Below are 25,224 nucleotides of genomic sequence, written 5' to 3'. Positions count from 1 at the left end.
TCCTGTTATATTTACCAAACTACCATCACTAGCCAATATTGAAATTGCAAAAAAAAAAAAACAAACAAACAAAAACAAAAAAAAATTACTTCTTTGCCACACAGGCTTTGCCCATGTAACAAAAGAGGGCGATGTTACGGCCCCCACAAATGTGGCCCAATAAAAGCCCAATTCAATACAAACTCACACTTAGAGCCCATGCTCAGAGCTTATCTATAATAAAGCCCATGCTCATAGCCCAAAAAGCCCACGCTCAGAGCTTATCTGTAAAAAAGCCCACACTCAGACCTTATCTATAATAAAGCCCATGCTCAGAGCCCAAAAAGCCCACGCTCAGAGCTTATCTATAAAAAAGCCCATGCTTAGAGCTTATCTATAATAAAGCTCATGCTCAGAGCTCCAAAAGCCCACGCTCAGAGCTTATCTATAAAAAAGCCCACGCTCAGAGCTTATCTACAATAAAGCCCACACTTAGAGCCCATGTTCAAAGCCTACGTACCTACACGTAAAATTAATATCAATTGCGCACATGTTTTGCGAGTCAAACAACTTCCACAACTTCGTCCACAACTTCCGCAATTTCGTCCACATTCAAGATTCACTTCCATCAACTTCATATCGTGTGACAGTTCTCCCGCCAATTCTCCAACTTCATCCCACGATTGGAATATTGGAGAACGATAAAGTAATTATCACCAATCCTACCTATAAAATCCAACCTTCGTCATTTTTCAGAACTACGCAATCAAAACTTGATCCCAAGCAATATCTTTGGGTATGTAGGCAACTTCAAAACTAAAGTCCAGTCTCAACTCTCCCCAACAACCATCTCCTTTGCAATCTCCTCCGAAAAAGATCACTTCCGACCCTACTGGTGTGGCAAACCTTGTCAAAACAGTATTATTTATTTTAATGTCCAAATTTTAACCATTGAACTGTTTTCGATTAGTTATTTTTCTTAGAGGTAATGAATAAAATATTTTGTTTAGGGAAGTCCTTAAGCTTGCATGGGCTCTTGCACAACTATTTATTGTTGAGCAAATACCACTAAATAAACTAGAGGCATATGAATTTGAAATATTCTTGATTTCTTGTAATGGATTTATGAGCACGGGTGGACTTATTTCTCCAATGGGCATAGGAGGTGAACGCCATGTAAGCTAAGCAGAGTTTATAGGGCTTCAGAAAAGTGAACAAAGACACAAAACTCTTTACTGAGCATCAAAAGAGGCAGGTCTTTGTTATATATGTTCCTATGTTGCATGTCTTTTTACATTAAGTTGGAGTATCTTCATTGGTGTCTGATTCCAAGACTACTTATTGTTAGTCCTATATTCTCTTACATATGAAAATTGAAGAGAAAAAAAGAAAAAAAAGTATGTCTTATGTTTCGGAAATCAGGTCCCTTGCTAAAGAATGTTTGAGCTTCTTTGTTGACTACTGATTGTTTCGGCCTTACTTTAGGGTTTGAAATTTCCCCCTTTTCTTATTATCTCTCTTTTAGTTCTTGATTAATGTCGTGTTATGGAAGGGTTGGTTGAAAAAGGACATGTTTTATGTTTAGTAGGCCTTGATGAGTGTCTTTAGCATAAACAATGTCGGAACTAAACTATCTCTCGTTACATTTTAAGGTAGAAATCTATCTAAACTATTTTGTTAAATAATGTGTCGATTGGGTGATTATATCCTTGGGTTCAACACCCATATCGCATCTTGTATGTAGTGCTATCGTATGCTTTATTTTGATTTGGGTGTTAATTTTGGTCTAAATTATTTTACTGGTTGGGAAGTGTTGTTGGGATGTAATAAAATTTTATCTATTTTTGAATGATCAACCCTCTATAATCCCAGGCTAACACTAGTACATAAATAGGTTTTTGAGATTCGGTATTTTTTGCATCTAGTTTGTTACAATTAGGAATAAAAATACGTTTATTAAGTGCAATCTTTTTTGGTGTTGATGTATTTGATATTTCATGTTAACTGAAATTAGTGTTAACATTAATCTCTTTGATTCAAACAAGATTCCTTTAAGAAGTAAATTTGTTAACTATTTTGAAAGAATGGTTCTATGCATGCTTTCCTAGGACACAACATCTAGAATCAAATAGTTAATTTTTGTTTTTAGTTATAGACTTGCAGCTTCTTAAGTCCTTACGAAGTAGTTTTCATATGTTATAAGACTTGTATCAAATAGTCGGGCTTTCAAGTTTTAACCATTAATGCTCAATAGGTTGCCTTGCATTATATTCTATATAACACACCCAGATTTTAAGACGTGTATTAGGGTTCTTGGGATGTTGTTTGTATATTTGTAGTTCTCTTCTTATTCAAGGATTAGTTACTTGACTTAATTAGTATTGGTCGAGATGGTTAAGTAGCTGGTTCTACGAATCGGTATATCATTTAGTAGTTGGGTTTATGACTGAGGTATGAGGTTTTATATTTGGTTGTGATGTATTCTTATTAAATTTTCAAGTTATGACAGGTTTTATATTTATGAAATGTCGATAATACAGAAGAGACTTTGCTGAAAATTTTCCAAAAAAAGTCACATATCTTAGGTATATATTTGTTTGGGATTTGGGGCGTTACATCTACTCAGATCTAATTTCACATGTTCCTTTTTATTGAGTACCATTATTGACATAGCTAGAACCGTAGGTAACAATGCATAAAATCAGTCAACTCTTTTACATATTGTTATTTTTTGCAACTTATTTATTTTATCTGTTTTTATGCATATATAAACAGTTTCTCCAAATAGTTAATTATGTTTTTTCATGTTGTCACTAACTATTTAATTCACTTGCCTTTTAATTTTGTAGTTATATAGCTTGCTAGTTTATCTGTTTTAGTCATTTTTTATATTGTGGGTATTTATATCGGTTTGAAGTTGACTGAAAAACCGATATGATAGGTCTTTTATATCATTTTTAGCCTATATAAAAGGTTTTTTTTTAGTAGTGAATATATCTAAACTCTATTGTTAAATGAAACAGGCAACCTATATGGCATTTGTTTGTTGCCTTGGAGAATGGAGGTGCTTCATACTGCAACAACTTGGAAATTTTCTAACAAAATTTTCTTTCTAGCTAGTTGTAATCTCAATATAATGTATTTTTTGTATTGTATTTTTCTTTTGGAAAATGTAAATATTTAGTGTTTACTAGTGACTAAAGAACTTTAACAGTGATAGAATGAATGCTATACTCTTGAATGGGAATTATGGTGTACTTGTGCATTTTATGGAGCAATTTTGTTTTAAATTTGTTGTCTTGGCCAGTTCTACAGGGGTATATGTATGAATAGCAAATGGGTATATCTATGAATAGCAAATAATAATAATAATTTTTTTAAAATCTAAAATCAGATTAGTGACGCCAAAATGCCGTCACAAAAAATAGTGACACCAAAATGTCGTCACAAATTTGTGACGCCAAAATACCGTCACAAAAATTAGTGACGCCAAAATGGCATCACAAAAAAAATGATGCCAAATTGTGACGCCAAAATGGCGTCACAAAAATTATTTGTGACACCAAAATGGCGTCACAAAAAGCTGTTATGGTGCAGTGAACAATCACTGTTCACACCTCAACGTAATGTATGGTCAGTAAGAACACCTATTGGAGTATGAACAATCACTGTTCATACTTATTTGGGGTGTGAACAATTTCATACTAACATGGGCTATGAACAATCATTGTTCATACCTATTAGGGGTATAAACAATCAATGTTCATACCTCAGCATAATGTATAATCCGTAAGAACACATATTGGAGTATGAACAATCATTTTGATATCTCAACATGAGTTATGAATAATCATTGTTCATACCTCAACATATTGCATGAAGTACATTAACCTATTTAGGTATGAACAATTAATGTTCATACATCAACATAAGGTATGAACCTTATTGTTAATAGTAAAACGACTGAAAGGGTAAAATCGGAAAATTCGGACTATTTGTCCTTACGAGTTATTTTCACTCGAAAATTGATTTTTTGGGTTATTTACACCTGAAATTTGTCATTGAGAGTGATTTTAAAAAAACACCGGTTCTGTGAGTGATTTTCACTGGCAAATGGGCCTTGGGACCAATTTCTTGAAAAATAAAATAAAGAAAGAAACAATCTTACTTAACGCCAAAAATATTGAATAATGTTAATTAATTTTCTTTTCTACTGCATCTTTATCCTAAGTCACACCATTTTCATATTCAAAACATTAATCTTCTATTATCTTATTTCTTCATACATTTGTTCAAGTCAATAGATAGAGAACATACAAAAAAAAAATCTCCATTCAAAATTAATATAAACTAAAGTGATAAAAATGGAACTTTGTAACAAGAAAAAGATAGAGATGATTGATAATGAAGAAGGTGAATTTTTTGGGCGTTGGTTTTTTCTTTAATTTTTTGTTATTTATTTGTTACTATATTGAGTTTTAGCTAATTAATTGGGTAAGTTATTAGTTATTTATTTGTTTCTATTTTTGTTTTTTGATTTTTGGAAAGAGAAATATAATTTGGATGCCACCTAAGATATGGAGTCCCTAGGGAGTTATTAAGGGAGTCTAAATAGATTTTTTGTTACTTAAACTAGCAAAATCCACAATGCACATGCTTTGCACGTGGTTCAAAGCAAATCTAATTAAATAGTTAGACAATCCCAATTTCTTGGAAGTAGGTAGCTATAAGCATTATAATAGTGCGTGTTCTTTCCAAAATCAATATTTGTGTGAAAGTAGATATTATTTACCTCGACCCCAATACCCCATGGCCTAATGGAAGCAATGTTGGTTCCAATCACCAGGTCATGGAATCAAGTCATTGGTGGAGAGAGAGTAGATATGGTTTTCAACGTGGGAACGCTTCAAACTTGGTAAGTTGAGAACCCATTCACGCACAATGTCATAGATTGTCATAGATATACATACACACATTCATTGTAATACATGAACATACAAAATTTGCACATATGATCAGTTATTTCTTAACCAATTCAACATAGTTTGACACCTGAGCTGGTTCTAGATCGAGGTGAATACTATCAAGTATTCAACGTAGGTTCTGCATGTCCATTATATTGTCCTACATTTTAGCAACGCAAATAGCTAGAATAGAAAGTGACAAAGATGCAGTTGTCCATCTTGAATTGAGCTCAAAACTTACAATGTGCAGTACAATTTCTTCTTGGGGCATGTTTAAATAAGAAAGTTACAATAATTAACTAATTACTCCATCCATTTACATGAGTGAAGAGAAATAACTAACTAAAATTTGCGTAAGCAAGCTAGAAGGAGCTCGAGTGGAATCAAGTGCATAACTTCAGATGGCCTGCAACACGAGGAGGTTGAATTAGAGCACTTTCATAAGAATTTTGACTATCCTAGTATCGACAATGGAAAATAAAGAAAATCATAAAATAAACTATGTCTATTCTCTTAGGTAATAAGGAGAAGGAAAAGGGATGTTATTACATCAACATGGGAATCAATATCAACCGCAAAGAATGAGAATACGCTGCTGATCTGCCTTCGTATGTATAGAGGACTATATGACCCTGATTTCTACTATACTTGGTGGTTAGTAAGCGACTATATATGGAACTCCAAGACAACAAGTACTACATATGATAAAAGGTCGTGAATCGGAATACCCAATTGGTTTTTGTCTTCTCCACTGCTACATGATCGTGGTATGGAAATCAAGACTATATTTCATTGGAGGCAAATTTGAGCCTGATGGTGCTTGGGCAGACCCCCTATAAGATATGTTTTTCGAAACTATTGACTGCTTTGGATGTTAGTACAGGAACTTGGGACTACACATTGAAACCCATGCAGTCAGCAAAACATACTAATCGCAACGCCACTTTCACTGAAGAGGTATGATTTTTGTCTTTGGATCTTACGAGCCTGAAGAGTTGGGAGAGTACGTGCTATGATATTGAAGCTGATACATGGTCTTATCTTCCTGTTCCTCCTAAATGTCACAACTAAAGGTTAATGTTAGAGGCCCGACCCTAACCAAAATGATACTTTTCACTATAAATTTTGGTTGTCCTTTGTAATTAATCATTATGGTGGTACTTCCAATAACTGTTTTTTTTAAAATAACCACATGAAAAAATTAGGTTTGAATTTATTTCAAAGTCCATAACTTATTAAATTTCTTTTTTTATTTTTATAAATTATATTTTTTTATTCACATTATTTTAAAAGTTAACTTAAGTAGTTACTTTTGAGGAAAAAGAAATTATTGTTATACATCATCATTAATGATTATATAGTTTATATATATATATATATATATATATATATATATATATATATATATATATATATATATATATATATATATAGCTTAATGTGATGTAAATTGGTACAATGGAGTGATAGTTACAGATTGTGTCACGCCATTTAATTGGGCACGCCTTAATGTATAGTAGCATATCCATTTGGCAATATGTCGAAGTCACTCAATTTTAATGGACAGTTTGATGGTCACCACGTTAATGAGTTAATCACTTTTTCTCTTTTAAAATTTTTAGTATGCTAAGAACCTTAAGAACGTACACACTCTTAAAAATAATGGCATGGCCTCAATGCTCAATGATATAGCTAATTAAAGTATTACAACACCCTCAAACTTCAGGGATAGCGTAATGACTTGGGTAATGGAATGACGAGAGTATGTTGCTTCTGCAAAGTTCAACCAGTGGAGTAATTAATATAGATCGTGTCTTCCTCAAAGCAAGAGATTCTTTTATAGTTTAAATTAATATTTTGTTATTAAATATATGTCAAATTTTTTGTATTCTCTCCCTTTATAGATCATGGTAATCGATCAGCTACGTGATAGTGATAGATGGAGTAATTGGTTCATATATTTGGGAAGCCATTTGAGAGTGTAGGTTAAGTCTATACTTTGTTCAAAACAAAATTTTATAGTTTTGAACAAAATTACCACCCAAGGAAACTTGGTTTTGAGATTTATAGTTTCCTCACTAAAGTTTTTTGTTTCCTACATGAGAAGGGGAGATTCTTATTGCATTTTATGGCAACTCAAGTATCATGAGGGGAGGTTCTTACACCAAGAAATAATAAATACTATTGTGGTTGGATTAGGAGGTGTAGCTCAAATGAGATTATTGAGAATTAGCTAGATGGCTCTCTTAGAGCACTAATTTTCATAAATGCCATTGAGCACGTATATGAGCACATTTAATTTTTTGGCACACAGTTAATGGTGGAAACATGGCAATTACGTATAAAATGATAAAGAATATGAAGAAATAGAAGTTTTTTTTTAATATATGTGTTTTTTACGAAAACATTGATTGGACATTCCAATTTTAAGAGGCAAAATATTTAAAAGATTTCGGGCGTATGTCCGGGTCCAAAATCTAGTAATTACTAAACGCAACCAAAATGAGGTATAAACCAATGTTACACTGGTTAGGAGGAGGGCCTTCCTAATTCAATTTTGAATGATTGGATTAACAAAATATCACTCAATACATAATGAACTTCAACAGTAACAAATAGGATATAGTGATATGAAATTAAACCAGCACGAACTTAACATGATAAACATATCATTTTTAGTTCGCTATGGTCTTAGTTCAATTAATGCTAAGTCAATTTCATTGTAAACTACTTTAATTCAATCAAACAATAATATCATAAAAGTCATAACCAACACTCAATAAAAAATTAGATGCAAATTTTGATTGATCAAACAATGCTCATCTAAGAAGTAGTTCGAAAGAAAAATGGCGTTTGAAGTTTCAGTTCTGGCATGACCTTACCATACTAAGTACATACAGTAGACACGTTATAAACTAATCAAAATAACGGAAGGTTTAGTTACACATTTTAGCCATTAAGTCATCAAACGGAATTAACATTCCTTGGACAGGGAAACCTAATAACAGGGTTATATAGGAAAGTTCCCTATACTTTAAGAAAAAAAAAAAAAAAAAAAAGTGTGACGTCACAATCTTGTGATTCATAGTGAAATTCAACAATTTCATCTAATTCTACTCCATAGTTAATACCTTAAACCAATTCATCTTTAAGAAAGAGCACTATGATGACAAACTCCACCAACAAAAATTATTGATTAAAATAAAAACACACACACACACATACACTTTGAAGAAAAACAATGGAAGAGTGTTGAAGTACAGACTTGAGTGCAGAAAAAACAAAAAATTAAAAAGTGAAGGTGAGAGAAAATGGTCATTGCATTATCACAAAACAGATTGATCAACGCATACCATTAAATTTGAACATTGCACTCCAAATTTTAACAGAATCCAGGAATATTTTTGTAATGTGTACACTAAAGCATAAGAAATGAGCAATTCAAAAGACATTGAAACGTTACAATTCAGAGAGAGTAGAGAAGGTTGATCCTTCAACGTGAAGCATTGATTGGTCAGTAAACTAATTGAAATGACTAAGATTGGAGCATTGTCTAATGGAAGTAAGCAATATATCACTATTTAAATGCAAAGATTCGGTAACAGCCTACTTCAAAACGTGACATATATCTAGATTTAAAAAAAAAAAAGCAATATAATTGAATCTGGGCGCCAAATTAATAGTCTTAAAGAGACATGATTCTTTGTACACCAACAGAGAGTATTAGCTACATATAAAGACTTTATCAAGATCTCTGAAGGTGAACTCCGGTCAAGTCTTATCTACCTAGGTGATTATGAAATTTAGATTAATCACACGAAATCACAGTTGAAACTTAATCTAAAAGCCAATAGACCTACCTCCGCCGAATCGTAAAATCATTTTCAAACGAATGTCCCTCCAAGTCCTCGATCTCCTCACCTCCAATAAAGCTGGTTTGGCATTGGGCCCACTTGGTTCATCAATAACACCGACACCTGGCTTTAGAATCAGGGAAAGTTGTAAACAACGTAACAATCAGCCCAATGAATAAAATTTATTGTCTACACGTTGAGTGTGTTGAATTCGTACTTTGTGTTGATATTTGATGTGTACAACAATAGTTGTTATGTCGACGGTTCAGTTCTCATACTCAAACCGAAAACATGTATGTCGTTTCACCAGTTATTGCAGCACATGTTTCCTTGGCGTCCTCATATCTTATCACTTAGAAATGAAACCAAAAACTCTAAGGAAATATGTATATTATATAGATTAATTGTAATAGCTATGAAAGCAACAATAATTTAACTTCTTTTCACTCATAACAACAAGCAAGGGGAGTACCATAATAACAACTTCGCTGGAGAGGAACTAAAAAAACTCCGTCGTTTGCAATCACAAAGAACAAATGATTCGAGCATAAACTGAACCATTGATACCTCAGGGACAGAAAATCACTCAAATCTTCTCAGCTATATACTATCTCTTAAAATCTTGTAGTTCCAGGGTATATAATCAGTCGTGTACCCAGAGCTTGGTTAATCACCACACTCACTTTCATTACTAACCCCCCAAGTTTGAATATCATATATATATATATATATATATATATATTGCAACCATTCTACCTGCTCAATAGTTAAAAAAATTATAGTCTAACAAATGCAGCTGATTTATCAAAAGAAAGAACATATAAAGGAGAAATATGTTAGTATCTGGTCTTAGTATCAGATTATCCTAATGCACAACAGAAAAGCTGCAAAACCAACGTTCCATATCATAAAGTACAACAATGAAAACAAAGAACTAAATAAATAAGAAAAAAAAAAAAATGTAAGCCAAGAAATGATGCTATCATCATTTGAACACTAACTTCAAGTTGAAGAACAACATACAAAGCAACTGAAAATGGAACTTTAGTTAATAAAGGGGGTTTTCTTTCCCTTGTTTTTTTTTTTTTTTTTGCCAAAGAAAATCTAATGTAGTACAAACTACAAAAACTAAATTCACTCCCAACCATTTTATCTCTAATTAGCCACGAACACCCATAAGTCTGAAGATATAGTACAACAAAAAACTTAATTGTTAACCACATGACGTACAAATCCTTTTTGAACACTCGATACATCAAAAGACAACCAACATGCCATGTGTGAATAGTGAAACAACATGAATGACTGCTAAACTCATTCATGAATGAGGACGCACATCAGAAAACTATCGAAGGCTCTTGGACATGGAATACTAAATTGAATTCCCCTCTTATTCCTACATAATTATATGTGCTTTTACCCAATAAAGTCAAAGCCTAAACAATATTTAATGGAGTTTTTGGGGGGGGGTTGGTAATATTAGTAAACAATTATAGAAAGAATACAAAGCTTAAAGATTAGCAAAACCCAACTATGTGCTAAATATTCAAGGACTCAACTTAGAATCTTAGGTCATTGGGGTTAGCAAGACAGGTGTGGTATTATGGTACCAACTTCCTAGTTCTAAAAGGAGAAAACAAAAAAGATTCGGTTGCATCTCTATCCAAAAAATTACCATTACTTATGATGTTGAGGGTTATTTTATGTCCTTTAGAGAAGACATTTGAAAAAACATTTGACAAGAGTGGATTTTTCTAGTTTATGGGGAGGACATGAATGAAGTAGGTCAGAGAATCTATCCCATGCTTTAGAAAATGTCTCAGTCGGACTCTGTCTAAAGAATTGTATCGTACTTCTTCTATTTTCTTCGGTGGAAAGTACTTCTTCATGAAGGAAAACACAACCTTTTCCTATGTATCGAAAGAATTGGGCTTCTGAGAAAGAAGCCATGCGTGACTTTTACCAGCTAGAGTGAAATGAAACACTTGTAGCTTCACTTGATTGTTGGTGACGCCCAGATGGTGAAAAGTATTGCATACTTTATGTATCCGGTGTAGATGTTTGTATGGTAACTCGTGTTCAAACCCGTGCAAGATGGATAGAAGATTGAACACGTTTGGTGGAATGCGAAAATTGCTCATGAGTGGTGTGAGTCGTATACAAGATGGAGGTCTATTTTACAACGGTGTGTAGAAGTTTGAGAGAGGTTCTTCAGCTTGCACGACTTCGTCAACCATCTTAGAAGGTGGGGGACGAGAATTTAGAGATTGTCTAGGACGACATACTCTCCTACGTGAGTAAGTTTTATGCTCGCTAAACCTTCCAGTGCCTGAACGTAGCATTTTAGCAAGATTATCAAAACTACCTAAAAATGCGCAAACGATGCCATGGATGCTCAAACAATCAAAATTTATTTTTGCAATTTGGAGTTTTGAAAATGTTAGCTTGGTCTATAAATTACTATGCCATGTTCAAACGAACAATTGGGCTCAAAACTAAGATGGATCTACTACACGACTCAAAAGAGTAAGCAATCACTTCACAAAGTAGTGTGCTACCAAGAAACTCACTCACGGTGAATTTGAGGGAGGGGATTGAGGAAGGTAGTTGGTCTACCGAAATTTGGTAACTGATTACTTTAAATCCTCGTGGCTATATTTTTGCCATTTTCTGGAGGAGCGTGACTACTTTAGGCTCTAGTTGATTGATTTTAATTTGTCTATTTGGTTGGGCCTCAAGTAACAAGCAACGTCCGACTTATCTACATTGGGTAATGATCTCCCAATGGTTGTTATTTGGTTCGGGTTCAGCCTTATGCATGAATTGAAATTATAGTATGGAAATTTAACTCAAACAATCATATAAGCATGCTCATAACACTCAAGGTATCCTTTTACATGGGCTTCGAGGATGTTTAGAGTTTACCTCTAAAGCTGTGGTTACACGTTGCTTGAGGTGAAGGCGTCGTTGGTTGGCACGTGATTTGAGAATCAAGCTGTCACAGCCCGAATTTCTAAACAATAACAAAGTGAATATTTGAAATATAAATATCTCAAAAGCCACTAGGTTCACTTGTTTAAAAACCCAGACTATGACGGGGGATACTACACATACAAAACCCTAACAGCCATGTCATAAAAGAATCAACTTAAATTAAAATAATCCCAATAATTATCCGCCATTGCTTTATTAAGATATCATCCCGTCCAAACAAAACATCAAACAGACTCTTTTAATAATAGTCCTTACTACCATGTTCTCATGCCATGCAAAAAGTAAACTACATTATTACATCATTCCAATAAGAATCAGACCTAAAAGATAACTAACGGACTGCTCCAGGCAAGAATCCCAATCACACGCCGTGGTTCCACTGCCTTCCACCTATGTTCCCAAGAACACACCCACGTTGACCGTTCGAGTGTTCTCTGTTTTAGGTTATAAAAAAGCCTACTTAAAAAGCCTACAGTTTGGGTTCTTAATAATTATACAACTTTGCCTTCAAAGGCCCAAAGCATAAAAGTAAAACTAGTACTAATACTAATACTTAATAGATTAACTAGAGCTAATCGTAATTAGAGTGTTGATTCAAAGTGCGCGAGTGTATAATTTATGACTCGCCTTGCACACTTGAACTTTCTAAGGTAATGAATTGAAAACTCTAATTCTTGGTAACTTGCACAACTTCAACCAAGTGATCAACTCATCCTAATATAACATAACTAATATTAACTAATTTTTTTGATATTTTTGTTTTTTTTATTTTTTTTATTTTTTAATTTTTTTACAACAAAGTTCACTAATTTATACTATTCTATTAAAAAATCCGGATCTTTAGTTTAAAGTTTAAACCACACGATAAAGTAGATTAAACTATCAAAAAACTATGTCGATGTTACTGGAGGTGGTTGGGCGGTCGCAATCTGGTGGCCGGGCGGTCACTGGTCAATGGGCGGTCGCCCATCCGGTTCCTACGAAGTTTTGTCGGTTTCTATCAGCAGCTCTAGATCCTCTCCAGTAGTTTAACTACGTACCTGGATTTGAAACAAAATAGATCAGTACTGAAAATAAACGAAATAAAATGACGAAAAAAATGAAAAACAAGAAATGGAGGTGGTAGAATGTTGCTTCTCTCCTTAGAGCTCTACCATGAATCCACTTCTTCTAATCCATGACGGTGACGCCATTTGAAGTAGTTGTATAGTGGTAAGGGATTAGTTGAGGTTCACCATAGATTTTTAGAGATAGATTGATGAGAGTTTATGAAGGTGAGAAGGTAGTATAGACTTAAAATTCATGACTTGTTTTTGAAGGAATGGAAACTTGTATTGAAACTTGATTAAAAACTTGAATGGAAAAACTTGTATTGAAGAACAAACTTGGATTGATGATTGAATAACAAACTTGAATGGAAACTTGTATGAAGAACAAACTTAAATTGAAGAACAAAAAGTAAATAAAACAATAAAAAATTGAAATGTAAAGGACTTGAAATTAAAATCTACTATACTCTTACATGACCATAGATTAAGTTTAGGTGCATTCTCTCATCTTACTTTTTGGCTTTTATATTACACCTTTTGCCAAAGATTGATTTGCCCTCTCCTTCTACAATCAAGACACCTCACTATGTTGCTTCTTACTTTTTCTATATCTTCTTGAGCAAGCTAGGTTTTTTAGCAAGTCTTCTTTTGTAGCAAGGTCATCCATCTCCAGTTTTTTGAGTTAAAGATATGACTTTCAATTTTCTGGTTTTGAGTAATTAACTTTTGACTTTGACTTTTTCAGCACTTTTTGATAGTAGTTTGAGTCTTCATAATAAACGTTAATAAGGCTTTTTTTTGCGCTAAAATGCAGTTTTTATGATAAGTGGTATGAAATGGCCTGTAATCTGAAAAAGATAGTAAAAGCTATGAATTGTCTGTTCATTATGCGTAAAAAGGTTTGTAATACAGTAATGTAAAGGTAATAAAATGCATATTTGGGAGCTGATCATAGCCGTTACATACTTCTGGTCGAGCATCAGCTCTAAACTCTCGAAGCTTTTCATCCTTCATCAACTTGTCAATTTCCCTTAGTAATTGCAAACACTTATTTGTTTTATGATTCTTGACTTTGTGAAACTGGCAATAATGTTTGTCTTCCAATTCTTTGGGTGTAAACTGTGGATGTCGCACATAAGCTTCCTTACCCACTTGTCTCAATATATCTTCTGGTGTGGTATTGATGGTGACATAGTTCTTTGGATCTAATTCTTCTTTTAATGATCTATCATATCTCTTTTTCGCTGGAGGTTGAAACTCCGTTCTTGCAAATGACTCACTAGGCCCTTTCTTGTCTGGTCATGCATATTCTCGATTATCACCTCAGTCTCGACTCTCCATTTCTTTTTGAGTCGATTCTAATACTTGTAGTACAAGTTGTATTGTGGCAGCCAAAATTCTTTCTTTCACGCAGATAGCTTTCTCCCCTTTATAGTATAATTCTTGGAGACTTTTAACCTCTTTCCTCAACAAATATTTATGCATATCTGATGTTGGTATCAAACCTATTTGAAATGCCATGATAGTCGTCATCTTAGATTCGACCAGATTCTCTACCGACTGTGTTTCGATTTTAAATCGAGCTAAGAAATCTTTTAATGATTCCTTCTTCCCTTGCCTCAATTGAAACAAAACTGATACCTGCTTCGGCTTGACCCTCTGATGCCCATAGTTTGTCAAAATTTTCTCTTCTAGCTCTCTGAAGCAAGAAATTGTTCCTTCATGCAAAGAACATAACCATTTCAAAGCTTTCCCCTTGAGACTAGAAGAAAAGGGCGATTATTTATTTATTTATTTTGAAACAGTTAATAGGGTTAGGCTTACCCTTAGACTTGTATTAGAATCTCAAGTATATCTTTCCACTTACATCTTCCTTAACAATATTTGTTAAGATGAGATCAAAAGGAGGGATATTACATGTAAAATGTTCATCGAGGGAAGAAGTTAAGCTGGCTAGATAGTCAGTGCTTCTATTCACCTCTCTGTAGACACAACTGAATTTTACATCTAACAAAAGAGTAACTAATTCTCATATTGCTCCAACTGTATTCATACAGTACCAAGGTGCTCCCTCTTTCCATGTTAGAATATGTATTGCTCTTTTTGAGTCAGAACAAACTTGTATCTTGCTTAGTTGATTCTGTAGGCATATCGAGAGGCTGACTTTCTACTAGAAAAGGATTTACATAGCAAAGAATCGAGATATTCAGCGCCTTGGTAAACTGAATACTGATGTCGATATCCGAATAAATGATCCATTAGATCCGATGTGTCATCGTACTGATTGCATTTCTGAGTCTTAAACTTTGGAGGAAGAGGCATCCTCTCTATCTCTTTACTTAATGGATTCCTACCGACATCGTCAACCAGTTTTCTTATCGGTGTCAATGCCTTATCATGCAGCTGATCACCAAATTGTTTCAGTATCATTTCTTTGATCATTTCTTTTGTTATTTGGGGTGGTTTTGCCACTCCCTGTGTTTCTTTTATAGACATAGCTTATTGTACACTCTTCTGTACATGTGGGGACAAAGAGCTAGATTCTTCTTTAACTTTTTGTTTCGTTCTTGCTGCATCTTTCTCATCTCTTCGTTTTCTCTTACTAGTAACTTGTTTTATTTTTCTACTTCTTGTAATCGTCTGATCAATCCTTGCAAAGAGATCTCTTCTTCTTCTTGAATATTTTCTACTCTTTTGTCATGTTCTTCCTCTATTATGCTTCCAGATCGCCTTGTTACTCGTGTTTGTGAGTTGTGTTATTCATTGACTACATTCACTACTGGAAATCTTCTTTGGAGGCATGTTGATGTTTTGAACTATATGCAAATCCTCAAAAGGAATCACTCTAACTACTTGATCAGTGAATCGTACAACACAAGAGAGAAAGATCAAACTCTTAAACTCTCAAGCTTCTGATGCACGGACGGCGCCAATGTAGTGATCTAAGACGATTTACTAGGGATTTGTGTTAATTGATTGATAGAATAGATTCAAGATGAATGAAAAGAGAAGGTTTTTTTTTTCTCGCTTACCAACCAAAAAAAAAAAGATCTTCTCTCTCATGAATCAGTCCTTTTATAGTCATCCTCTTTCACTTATGTCCAATAATTTGCTGCCACGTGTCCATCTTTCTCCTCCTTTCTCTTCTTTCTTCTGCCCAACATATGAACTTAAGAGAGATTATGTCGATATTTCGAGTTAGTACTGAAAATACGGGCTGAAATATCGGCTTTGACGATATTTGCCCACATCTTTGTCTTTGATTTGTAGCTTGTACAATTCCTCATTGATCATTCCCTTGTTTTGGATTCAAGCCATGCCTAGAGTGTTGTCTATACTCTATAAGAAGTTAGAAGTATTTTTTCAAATCACTCATTTTCACTGTATTTTATTGGTTTAAAGTAAGTCAGGGAGATTGTACAATTATGTTTAAGCCATGAACTGTTTTACTGTTAAAGTGTTTTTTGCCGTTAATGTTTGTAAAGGTAATGAAGACAGACAGACAGTAGCCTTGGATAGACATGAAAGATTAAGCATTTAAGCTAATGGTCCCTCGAGGGTGACTGAACAGGTGAGGAAATTGGGTTCGGCGACAATTCATTGAAACACAATGAATGGTTGGTTCGGACTTCGGGCAAAAAGAAATAAAAATCATTGACTCGTCCAGTTTCTAGTCTATTCGTAAATTATGTTGATATTCAAGACTTTGACGGCAAAATCAAGCAGGTATACCTCACTCCATAGGATGTCTTTGGAGCTCTGCAGGCTGCCCTGCCCCTTCCCCAACTTTCCTCATTCTGCAAATAGTCAAGTACTGAACAAATGACGAATATAACTTACTTCTATGATGCCATTAGGGACGATGAATCAGTCTCAACCTCATCACCCGATAATAGCGTACATGGCTTGCCCGCTTTCTCAGTGCAAGAACACAATCTCGAGTTTTCACAGCCTATTACAGATGAAGAGAGATCCGAGGCAAAGGTGACAGTGTTGTTGTTGTATTCAGTGATCGGTGAGGCATGTTCTGCTTGTGTTAAACCACCAGTCGAACTAGAAGCAAATGATGTGAATGTGAGTAGTACTCCTATAGATGAAGTTCAAAAGAAAAAGAAGGAAAAACAAGTCAATTCACTTATGGGAAAGAGAATAAGATCGACAAAACCAATTTGGTTGGGAACGTTGCAAAAGTATGTGCAAAGGGAACAGGTTGCACCAGGATCAATCAATGGCGAGAAACGCTTATTAATTAATTTATTATTATTATTATTACTTTTTTAAAATAATTCTTGTGTCATAGTTGATTGAAGTGCTAAGATGTCTTTAGACTGTAATTCTGAAATAGGTTTAATTCAATTTAATGGTTGATCACCCTGAAAAAATTGAATTTAGGAAACTAAAGATGCTAGGAGAATCAACAGATCAACTTAACACATGTCACCTTATCTTGCCAAGAAGCACGCGTTCTCCTAATTTCCAAAATTTTGCTGAAGCTAAGGCGTACTGGCTAGACCTTGATACAATTGATTTTTTTTTGGATAAATCATTTCCTTTTTATATATTTGGAATATAAGTATACAAGCAAGAAGGTAACAGAGTAGTGAGGGAGATTTTCCTCCACTACAGAACCTAACAAGATTAAGTACACATAACCTAATACCACAAGGCGTTGGACCATCAACCATATAAAATTGTTTGCTCCCAACAGAGAATCAAGCCGCTGAACTGAAGTCTTCTTCTTCCAGTTGAAATGGATAGCCGGTTAAATCAGTTATTGTTGAGGAGGACTTGATTATACTTTCAGAAAAAAAAACTTGATTATATTATAGCTAGGCTAATGCATCTTTAAAATTTTAGGAGAGTGCACTTAATTTATTCATCATATCAACTTCTCACTACTTTATATGATTTTTTCCTTTCTGGTTGAAGTATTTTGTAAGTAAGCTAGTTCAGTTCTAAATTTTAAGAGAATGCACTTTATTCATCAACTTCTCACTACTTTATATGATTTATTTTTCTTTCTGGTTGAAGTATTTTCTAAGTAAGCTAGTTCAGCTCTACCAAATTTGGCAAATTTGTAGGATTTTTTCTTCAAATGTTCTGATTTTCACCACTTCGTTATTAAATCTGAACTTAAGCTCAATTAATTTGCATCGATAGGGGCTAGGAAGGATGTAAAAAATCTTAGCTGTGATTCGAGTGAGGGTGAAGTTTTGCAATGGTCCAACTTGAAGAGGTTCAGCTATAACCAACTCGAGAATGCGACTAAGAATTTTCACCCCAAATTATTACTAGGAAATGGAAATGGGCCAGTGTTTAAAGGGTGGATTAATGAACACACACTAGATGCAACTGAGCCTGAGGCAGGGATTGCTATTGTTGTCATAAGGCTCCTTCAGGAAGGATATCTGGACGACAAAGCATGGTTGGTGAGTAGCATATGTATTTTTTTTTTGATGGTGTAAGTACCATTTATTAATTGTATTATTGTAACAAGCTACTCCACAAAAATACTAGTTCTCATTTTATATCTTTTTGGGTGCTTATCATATATTTTGTAATGCTACAAGTAAAATGGGTTCAATGAATATGTTACTGTAGATATTTAGATCGTTACTCTAGCAGTACTTCATATCGTGGTAGAAATGAAGCACTCAAAGTAGCTACAACCTTATTGGGAGAATCTTCATGTTCTAAGATTGCAGTTATTGTCATACCCATGCAGGAAAAAGTTAATTATCTGGGCCAGTTACGCCATCCTAATCTGGCGAGGCTGGTTGGCTACTGCTTAGAGGATCCACACCGGCTACTAGTCTATGAGTTCACGAGTCAAGGAATCTTGCAGGATCAATTGAATCTCCTCCATAGTAGGTTCTTAATTCCTATAGCGTTTTCATGATCATTTCACTATGTTCATTTTTTAGGTTATGAATGAGATGTGATTTAAAGTTTATGCAGATGCAGAGAAACCACTTTCTTGGAGTCTCCGTATGAAGATCGCACTTGGAGCTGCAAAGGGGCTTGCCTTTCTTCACTGTGCTAAAACGAATGTTATTCATGGAAATTTTAAGACTTGTAATATTCTTCTTGATAAGGTCTGGTACTTGTAATTCATATATTACGTACACTTGGCCTTTTCTCTGATAAGGCGACAAGCACACACATTTAGTTTCTTGGTTGATAATGTGACTTTGGTTTTATTATCTTTTTGTTTTGTGTTCAATCACAGAATTATAATGCAAAGATTTCTTTTGCATTGGTGGAAGATGACGGTCCAATTCGTCCTAAAATCGATTCCTCTATTGGGCTAATGGAGTCTGTCCATGGAGTTTTTGATGTTGTGTCTGGAGTTACCGCATTCCAATCTTGTCCTAAAGGTATGTTCAACGTATACAGTATACTCTTTTTTAACAGGAACAGTAAACTGAGAGTCTGAGACCGTGTTTGGCACCAAACCTTGCTCGTTGGAAATTTCTTTTCTTTGTAATGGCCACTAAAACTTTCATGAGAATATTAAAAATTTCTGATGGTTCGATTTATTTTTGTATTCCATGGTCACTAAAACCGTCTTGGCTCAGGCAAGAAACTTGCCCTTTCTCCCACCTACCTCAATTGTTAATAAAACTGCAATATTTACATGGTTCTATTTATGAAAATTCTCCAAAACTATGTCAAGTTTTTCTCACAAAAAATTTGAAGTTCGATCAAGCACAACCTTTGGGCACATGGGATCTAAAGTCAACTTACAATAATTTTCAAAGTATAATTGCACGAATATACAAATTTAAAGTAAACTAAGAGAACGTGTATTATATTCTTCTAATTAACTGTATTTTTTATTTTTATTTTTTTTATAATGCACTGATTTCTTTATTTGGTTGTGAAGCTCTTCTTACTGCCCAGAGTGATGTACACAGTTTTGGAGTTGCTCTTCTTCAGCTTTTATCTGGTGAGCTATCTGGAAATCAATGGTCGTTGAAGGAATGGGCTAATCTTAACTTAAAAGATGAAGTTCAAAGTTCAAGTGTTCTAGACAGACGCCTGAAAGGTCAATATCCACAGATAAAAGCCATCAAGGCAGCTAAGCTCGCCTTACAATGCGTATCCAAGAAAGAAAAGCTGCCGCCAGATATGAATAAGGTCGTGATTGCATTGGAGAAACTGATATAACACCAGACAAGAAGAAAAGAATGAAGGATGTAAATCTAAAGTTCATATAGTTTATAGGGTTAACCAATATTACCCCCACTAGATGAGCCAATTAGGATTCTCCTCCCACTAGATGAGCCAATTAGGGTCTCCCCCTAAATACACACAAAAAAAAAGTCAAAGTGGGTTGACCGATTTTTTTTTGTGTGTATTTAGGGGGTAGACCCTAATTTCCCATCTAGTGGGGGCGAAATCCTAATTGGCTCATCTAGTAGGGGGTAACACTAGTTCACTCTAGTTTCACTACACCAGATTGGTTAATAAAAGACAGGTTAAAAGACGCGAATATTAGCGCCGAATCTTTGGACCCGTAACCAGCGCCGTTTATATTACAAAAGTCTCGTTTATTTTTTTGTTTGAAATACTTAAAAAAGAAAAGCCCAATATAAACAGCCCAAAACGAAATAAAAACCACCGACTCTTTTTTCTTTTTTCATTTCATTTCTTTTTTTCATTTCTCAGAAAGGTGATTTACTCAAAGGTGATTTACGAAAAAAGATTAAGGCGATTCCACTCTCTTTCGTTGTCAAAGGTGTTTTACTCAATAAGGTGAGTTTTCATTCTCCTCAAATCTAATTAGAAACCCTAGTTTTATCATTATATTTTCTGTTCTCCTCAAATCGAATTGTTAAATTCATTGATTTTGTTGATTTGAATAATTTTGATTTAGTTATCTTATTTACCTGAATTTTAACATTGATTTGAGAAATATTTTTGAATGAGTGATGCTTTTGTAAATATTTTAGGTATTTTTGAATAATCGATGCTTTTGTAAAATTTTAAAAAAAATAATCGATGCTTTTGAATAATCAGAGGGACTATCTAGTGGGGAAGTCGGGGATACACAATTTTCCATACATATTAGTAGTCTTTGTTTGTCTCTCTGTTTTGACATTTGTTAGTGTTTTTTTGATTTAGGAAGAAGGGGTTGTTTTATGTTGGTTTTTAAATTGTATATGTTTACTGACTTTTTATGTTTTTTTTTTTTTGGCAGAGAAGAGTGATGGATTATTGTCTGTTGTGAGGTGATAAAGTATAAAGAGATGGTATTTTAAGAAGCTGACTAAAAGGTATATACTTTTGTTTTGGTTCATACTACTTGGGTTATATTCAGATCTGTTTGTTTTTTAGTTTTGGAACTTTGTTGGACTTCTTTTATGAGATTTTAAGAAATGCCCCTTTTGGGGTTTGTTGAATGTTTGGTGATAAGGCTTGTTTATGTGCTCTGGGGCAATACTTCCATGTTATGTAAATGTAATCCCTCTTTCAGTTTAGTCTAAATCAATAAAAGTATGAACTTGTTTTATGTGAATTTATAATAGTATGGTTTATCTGTGGACTGTGGTGCTTGATGTATATGCTGGTTATGATATATAAAAGGAAATTTTCTCTGGTAAGAACAGATAAAGGGTAGATAATATCTCTTGTTTCCTGCATCAATATGACTTGAAACTATATGAGCCACTAACTTGGTGGGGAAAGGTCTCTTTCTTAGCTCTCCCTGTCTTGGATTCACATTATATAGTTGGTTCTCTAAATGTGATGGATGTTCATGGATCTCTATCTTCTATCCATGACTTTAGCAGGGGATGTTTAACTGTATGGAAGTTTATATGGTCTTATTCTCTGTTTTTAATTGCTTCCATGTTGTATTTGAGCACTGGTTTTGCTATCCCCTGACGTTTTATGGGCATCACTTTATTCTGTGTTTAGTTCTTAGCATACTTGGACAACTCTATTCTAACAATGAAGCTTGTATCATATTCAGCCTACTTGTAAGTTGTAACTTGTACAGCTGCTATTTAGGTTTCTTCTTGTAGACTTCTAGAATTCTTCATCTTTGGTGATATGATATAGCTACGAGTATAAGTTTTGAACCAAGTCTAAGGCAAGAAAAGCAATGTATAAAAATGAGATGGACTATTGGAAAAATCTTCAATAGTAAACACTGAAGAGAAATCTTTTCTTCAAGGATGTGTTTGATAGCACAAAGAAAGTTTTTCCTGTAAATTCACTTTTTAGTAAATGAGAACGGTGAAACTTTCACCACCTTCAGGAACTGCTAGGCAGGATTCTCCTACTGAAGTTCTCTATGCAATTCCTATGTTTATATCAAAATTGTTCTTGAGAGGTCAAAAAATTTCTTTTTTGATCCTATATCTTATGTAACATACACACTGTAATTTATAGGAGTATGGGACAAAGTTGCACTCCTTGAGCTACTGTTCTGTGAATGAATATTTAGAGAAGGTAAATTCAATTTGAAATTAAATTGCAGTTTCCTATTGCAGTGTCATATGAAGAGGAATAGAGTTGAACTTTTTATGAGGGTGAAAGAGACCAAGTCTCTAAACACAAAGGATCCTAAATAGCTCTTATTTAGGCACATGCTCAGATAGTGTTGTGCCCCACAGTTCCACACCGTGATCAGTCTTCAAACAACTACTTTCTGGTTATGTCACTGCTGTTTCCATTGTTCTTTATCTCTTACAGCCCCTGTTCTGCTATATTGTTTTCCTGTGCAGTTCTCTGACATATGGCTGAATTTCCTACAGTTGGCACACATCTTGTCTCACTTCACTCTTTCTTAATATTAGCATCATGAGAACACTTTGGGAGAATATTTTGTTGACTCAGTGTTATCGATTACATTGAACATCTTGTCTTATCAAATACCTTGTCCAAAGTGCGAACCCAGAGTATTGTGTTTCATGATGATTGGTGTTGTGGAGTTGTTACTCAAGTTCTTTACTGACTTCTGTGTATATTTTTATGTCTTGCAGGACTTTGAGGCACTTTCTAGCTTGACATCTTATACTCACACAAGGATATACAAGACTTGATAGTTATTAGTCAATGATGTACAATGATATACAATTAGTTTGTTGTTTGTTGATTTGCATATACTAGAATAGCTGATGATTGTATCATTTTTTGGAATGGTGAGTCGTGGACAGATTTTGCCTACACTTTCCAGGAATTTTTTTTTTTTTTTTTGAGAAATTGCATTATCAATTGTTTTTCAGAATGCTCTGCTGAGCCTGAATGTCCAGGTCGAATTTCTGTTTTTTTTTAAAAAAACTAAAATAAAAAAACCACGCCCCATAAGTGTCTATTAAAAAAACCACGCTATCTTAGGAGTGGTTTTTTTTTCAAGTGGCAAGTGTGTTTTCCAAGATAAAAGACACTTTGGTTAGCGTCATTTAAAAATTAAGACATGCCTATAAACGGGTCACCATCCGACACTCAAAAAGCGTGGTTTTTCTCCATAAAAGACGCTTTGAAAGTGTCTTTTTGTGGTAGTTCTGTTGTAGTGTTTATATTATTTAGAATCTGCAACAAATGGTTTCCACCCTGAGTGTCATTTGGGAAGTAGAGATGGGCTAGTGTTTAAAGGAAGGATACATGAACACTCTATGAGCACTCTTATTGCTGCTAAAAGCTTCTGCAGGAACAACGATTGGATTGCGCATGGTTAGTGAGTATATCTTAGTGTAACAGACTACTCTTGAGTAATGAGTATAGGGTACCCATGAGTATATGACTACTTGTTTTTCCGAATGTGTTCAAATAGAATCAATTCGGCATGTATGTTGTTGTTTTAGATGTTACGATGAACTTTTAGGAGTTGTACTGTCTTTGTAATGAACTGATGGATTTTGATTACTAAGATTTCCTAAATACTTCAAACGCTTACATTTCTTGATTACATATTAAGCTTTTCAAGCTATCAGGATGGTATTTCATATCCTATGATTGCTCGATCAATAATGATAGTCATACCCGTGAAAGTTCTATCTGGGGCAGCTATGCCATCCCAATCTTGTGAGGTTGGTCGGGTACTGCTAGGAGTATCAGCACCGACATCTAGTCTATGAGTTCATGAATCTAGGAAGTGTCCAAGATCATCTAGCAGGATTTCCATGTCCTGAATATTTTTATTTTCCGTGTCACTTGAAAAGGCATTACCGCTGGATCTTGCAATCGGGTATCCCTAATATGTTTTAAAATCCCTAACTAATTTAACCCTTAAGTTTTTTAAGTTGAGAAACATATCATTTAGATAACATCGTTACAACGGGAATACCTAGCACAGAAAAATGCTAAAGTAAAATAACAATGAAGTAAGTGAACAAATAATACGTCTTTGATTTCGTACAAGAGCTTCTTCTTTTCCCGCATGGCCTGGTCGGCTGGTCAGTAGTCAGTACCACGGTTTGGCCGCTATGTGGTGAACTATTGACAGAACACCTCCTGAACAAGCGGGTCAAGCTTAACCCAGGTCAAAATTACAAACTCTCTAATACGCGCATTCATGGTCACTACTCACTACCCAGAGGATGGTGCAATAAAGACAGCTAACCTTGCCTTTCTTTGCTCATCCATGCAAGCATAGTTGAGGGGCCCACAGGGTCTTAGGTTGTAAGGGCGTTGAAGCAATTGGTAAAGCACGACCCTTGTGATGTATCAGGATAAAAAACTAAGGTTGGATAAACTGGGCGTTGGGCCCGTGGGCATAATTTACATCCAAATCTAACTCAACACCATTGCAGCAAGAAAAAATTGGGTTAAGTTCCCCAGCTAATCAGCAATGCCTTTTAAGTGTGTGATCAAGAAAGATACGAAGAAAGATAATTTGGCCAAGTTTGTCTGCTGAGCAAAGAGAGGGACCCTCTCAAATGTGTATGTTTGACGAATGATTTTGTGTGTTCGCCACTACTGGAATATGAGGTTTTTGATTTGGACTAAGCAATGGAATCAATTTAAACGTGGATGACGAGATGGCATAACGTTTGCCATTCAACATTAGACAATACTTTTTTTCCCCAGTGCACAAGAGAACTTTTGTTTTATAAAAGAGAGTGGGTATATAACAATAGCAGTTCTAGAGTAGGCCTGCTGCACGGTTAGTATGAATTTGGACTCTTGCACAGTATTTCATGATGAAATATACTAGTATTTTTTGGTATGACGAGTGGCCTACATTAACTAAACCACTTTCTCTTTTTCGTGCACACACTAGATTTTCTTATATTTTTTTCATATAACAAAAGAGGTTTTCTTACATGTGCATAACCCAATTTTCCACCATTTTATGCCGGTTTTTATCTTTTGTACATTTTCTCATTGGGACGCATTTGATGGCCTGTGCATTGTAGATTTGGTAATAACAAA

At 34.6% G+C, this 25,224-nt stretch overlaps 1 protein-coding gene and 2 long non-coding RNA genes across 4 annotated transcripts; 2 read left to right on the top strand and 1 right to left on the bottom strand.

Moving 5' to 3' along the window:
• Positions 1–5,134: 5,134 nt before the first annotated feature.
• LOC147479592 (uncharacterized) lies at positions 5,135–10,169 on the bottom strand. The gene is made up of 3 exons (XR_015205940.1): positions 9,270–10,169; positions 8,804–9,149; positions 5,135–5,349 (listed from the first exon to the last, which is right to left on the bottom strand). It is a non-coding gene; the product is annotated as an uncharacterized LOC147479592 (long non-coding RNA).
• A 5,982-nt stretch (positions 10,170–16,151) lies between these two features.
• Positions 16,152–20,028, top strand: LOC147479591 (receptor-like cytoplasmic kinase 176). 2 transcript variants are annotated; one of them, XM_086578284.1, is made up of 6 exons: positions 16,152–17,071; positions 18,001–18,269; positions 18,566–18,707; positions 18,790–18,935; positions 19,070–19,217; positions 19,727–20,028. In XM_086578284.1, exons 1-6 carry the CDS (start codon positions 16,663–16,665, stop codon positions 20,008–20,010), a joined length of 1,398 nt encoding a protein of 465 aa, XP_086434410.1. In that variant the 5' UTR covers positions 16,152–16,662; the 3' UTR covers positions 20,011–20,028. The 2 variants fall into 2 exon arrangements, with proteins under 2 accessions (XP_086434410.1, XP_086434411.1); XM_086578285.1 differs by having other exon boundaries at positions 16,155–17,071; positions 18,799–18,935.
• A 412-nt stretch (positions 20,029–20,440) lies between these two features.
• Positions 20,441–23,052, top strand: LOC147479590 (uncharacterized). The gene is made up of 3 exons (XR_015205276.1): positions 20,441–20,598; positions 21,044–21,119; positions 22,833–23,052. It is a non-coding gene; the product is annotated as an uncharacterized LOC147479590 (long non-coding RNA).
• The last annotated feature ends 2,172 nt before the right edge of the window (positions 23,053–25,224 follow it).

Source organism: Coptis chinensis, chromosome 8 (assembly GCF_015680905.1).
Source record: "Coptis chinensis isolate HL-2020 chromosome 8, ASM1568090v1, whole genome shotgun sequence".
In the NCBI taxonomy this organism is placed as follows: domain Eukaryota; kingdom Viridiplantae; phylum Streptophyta; class Magnoliopsida; order Ranunculales; family Ranunculaceae; genus Coptis; species Coptis chinensis.
Note: the sequence above shows the minus strand (reverse complement) of the source record. Positions and strands in the feature narration are given on the sequence as shown.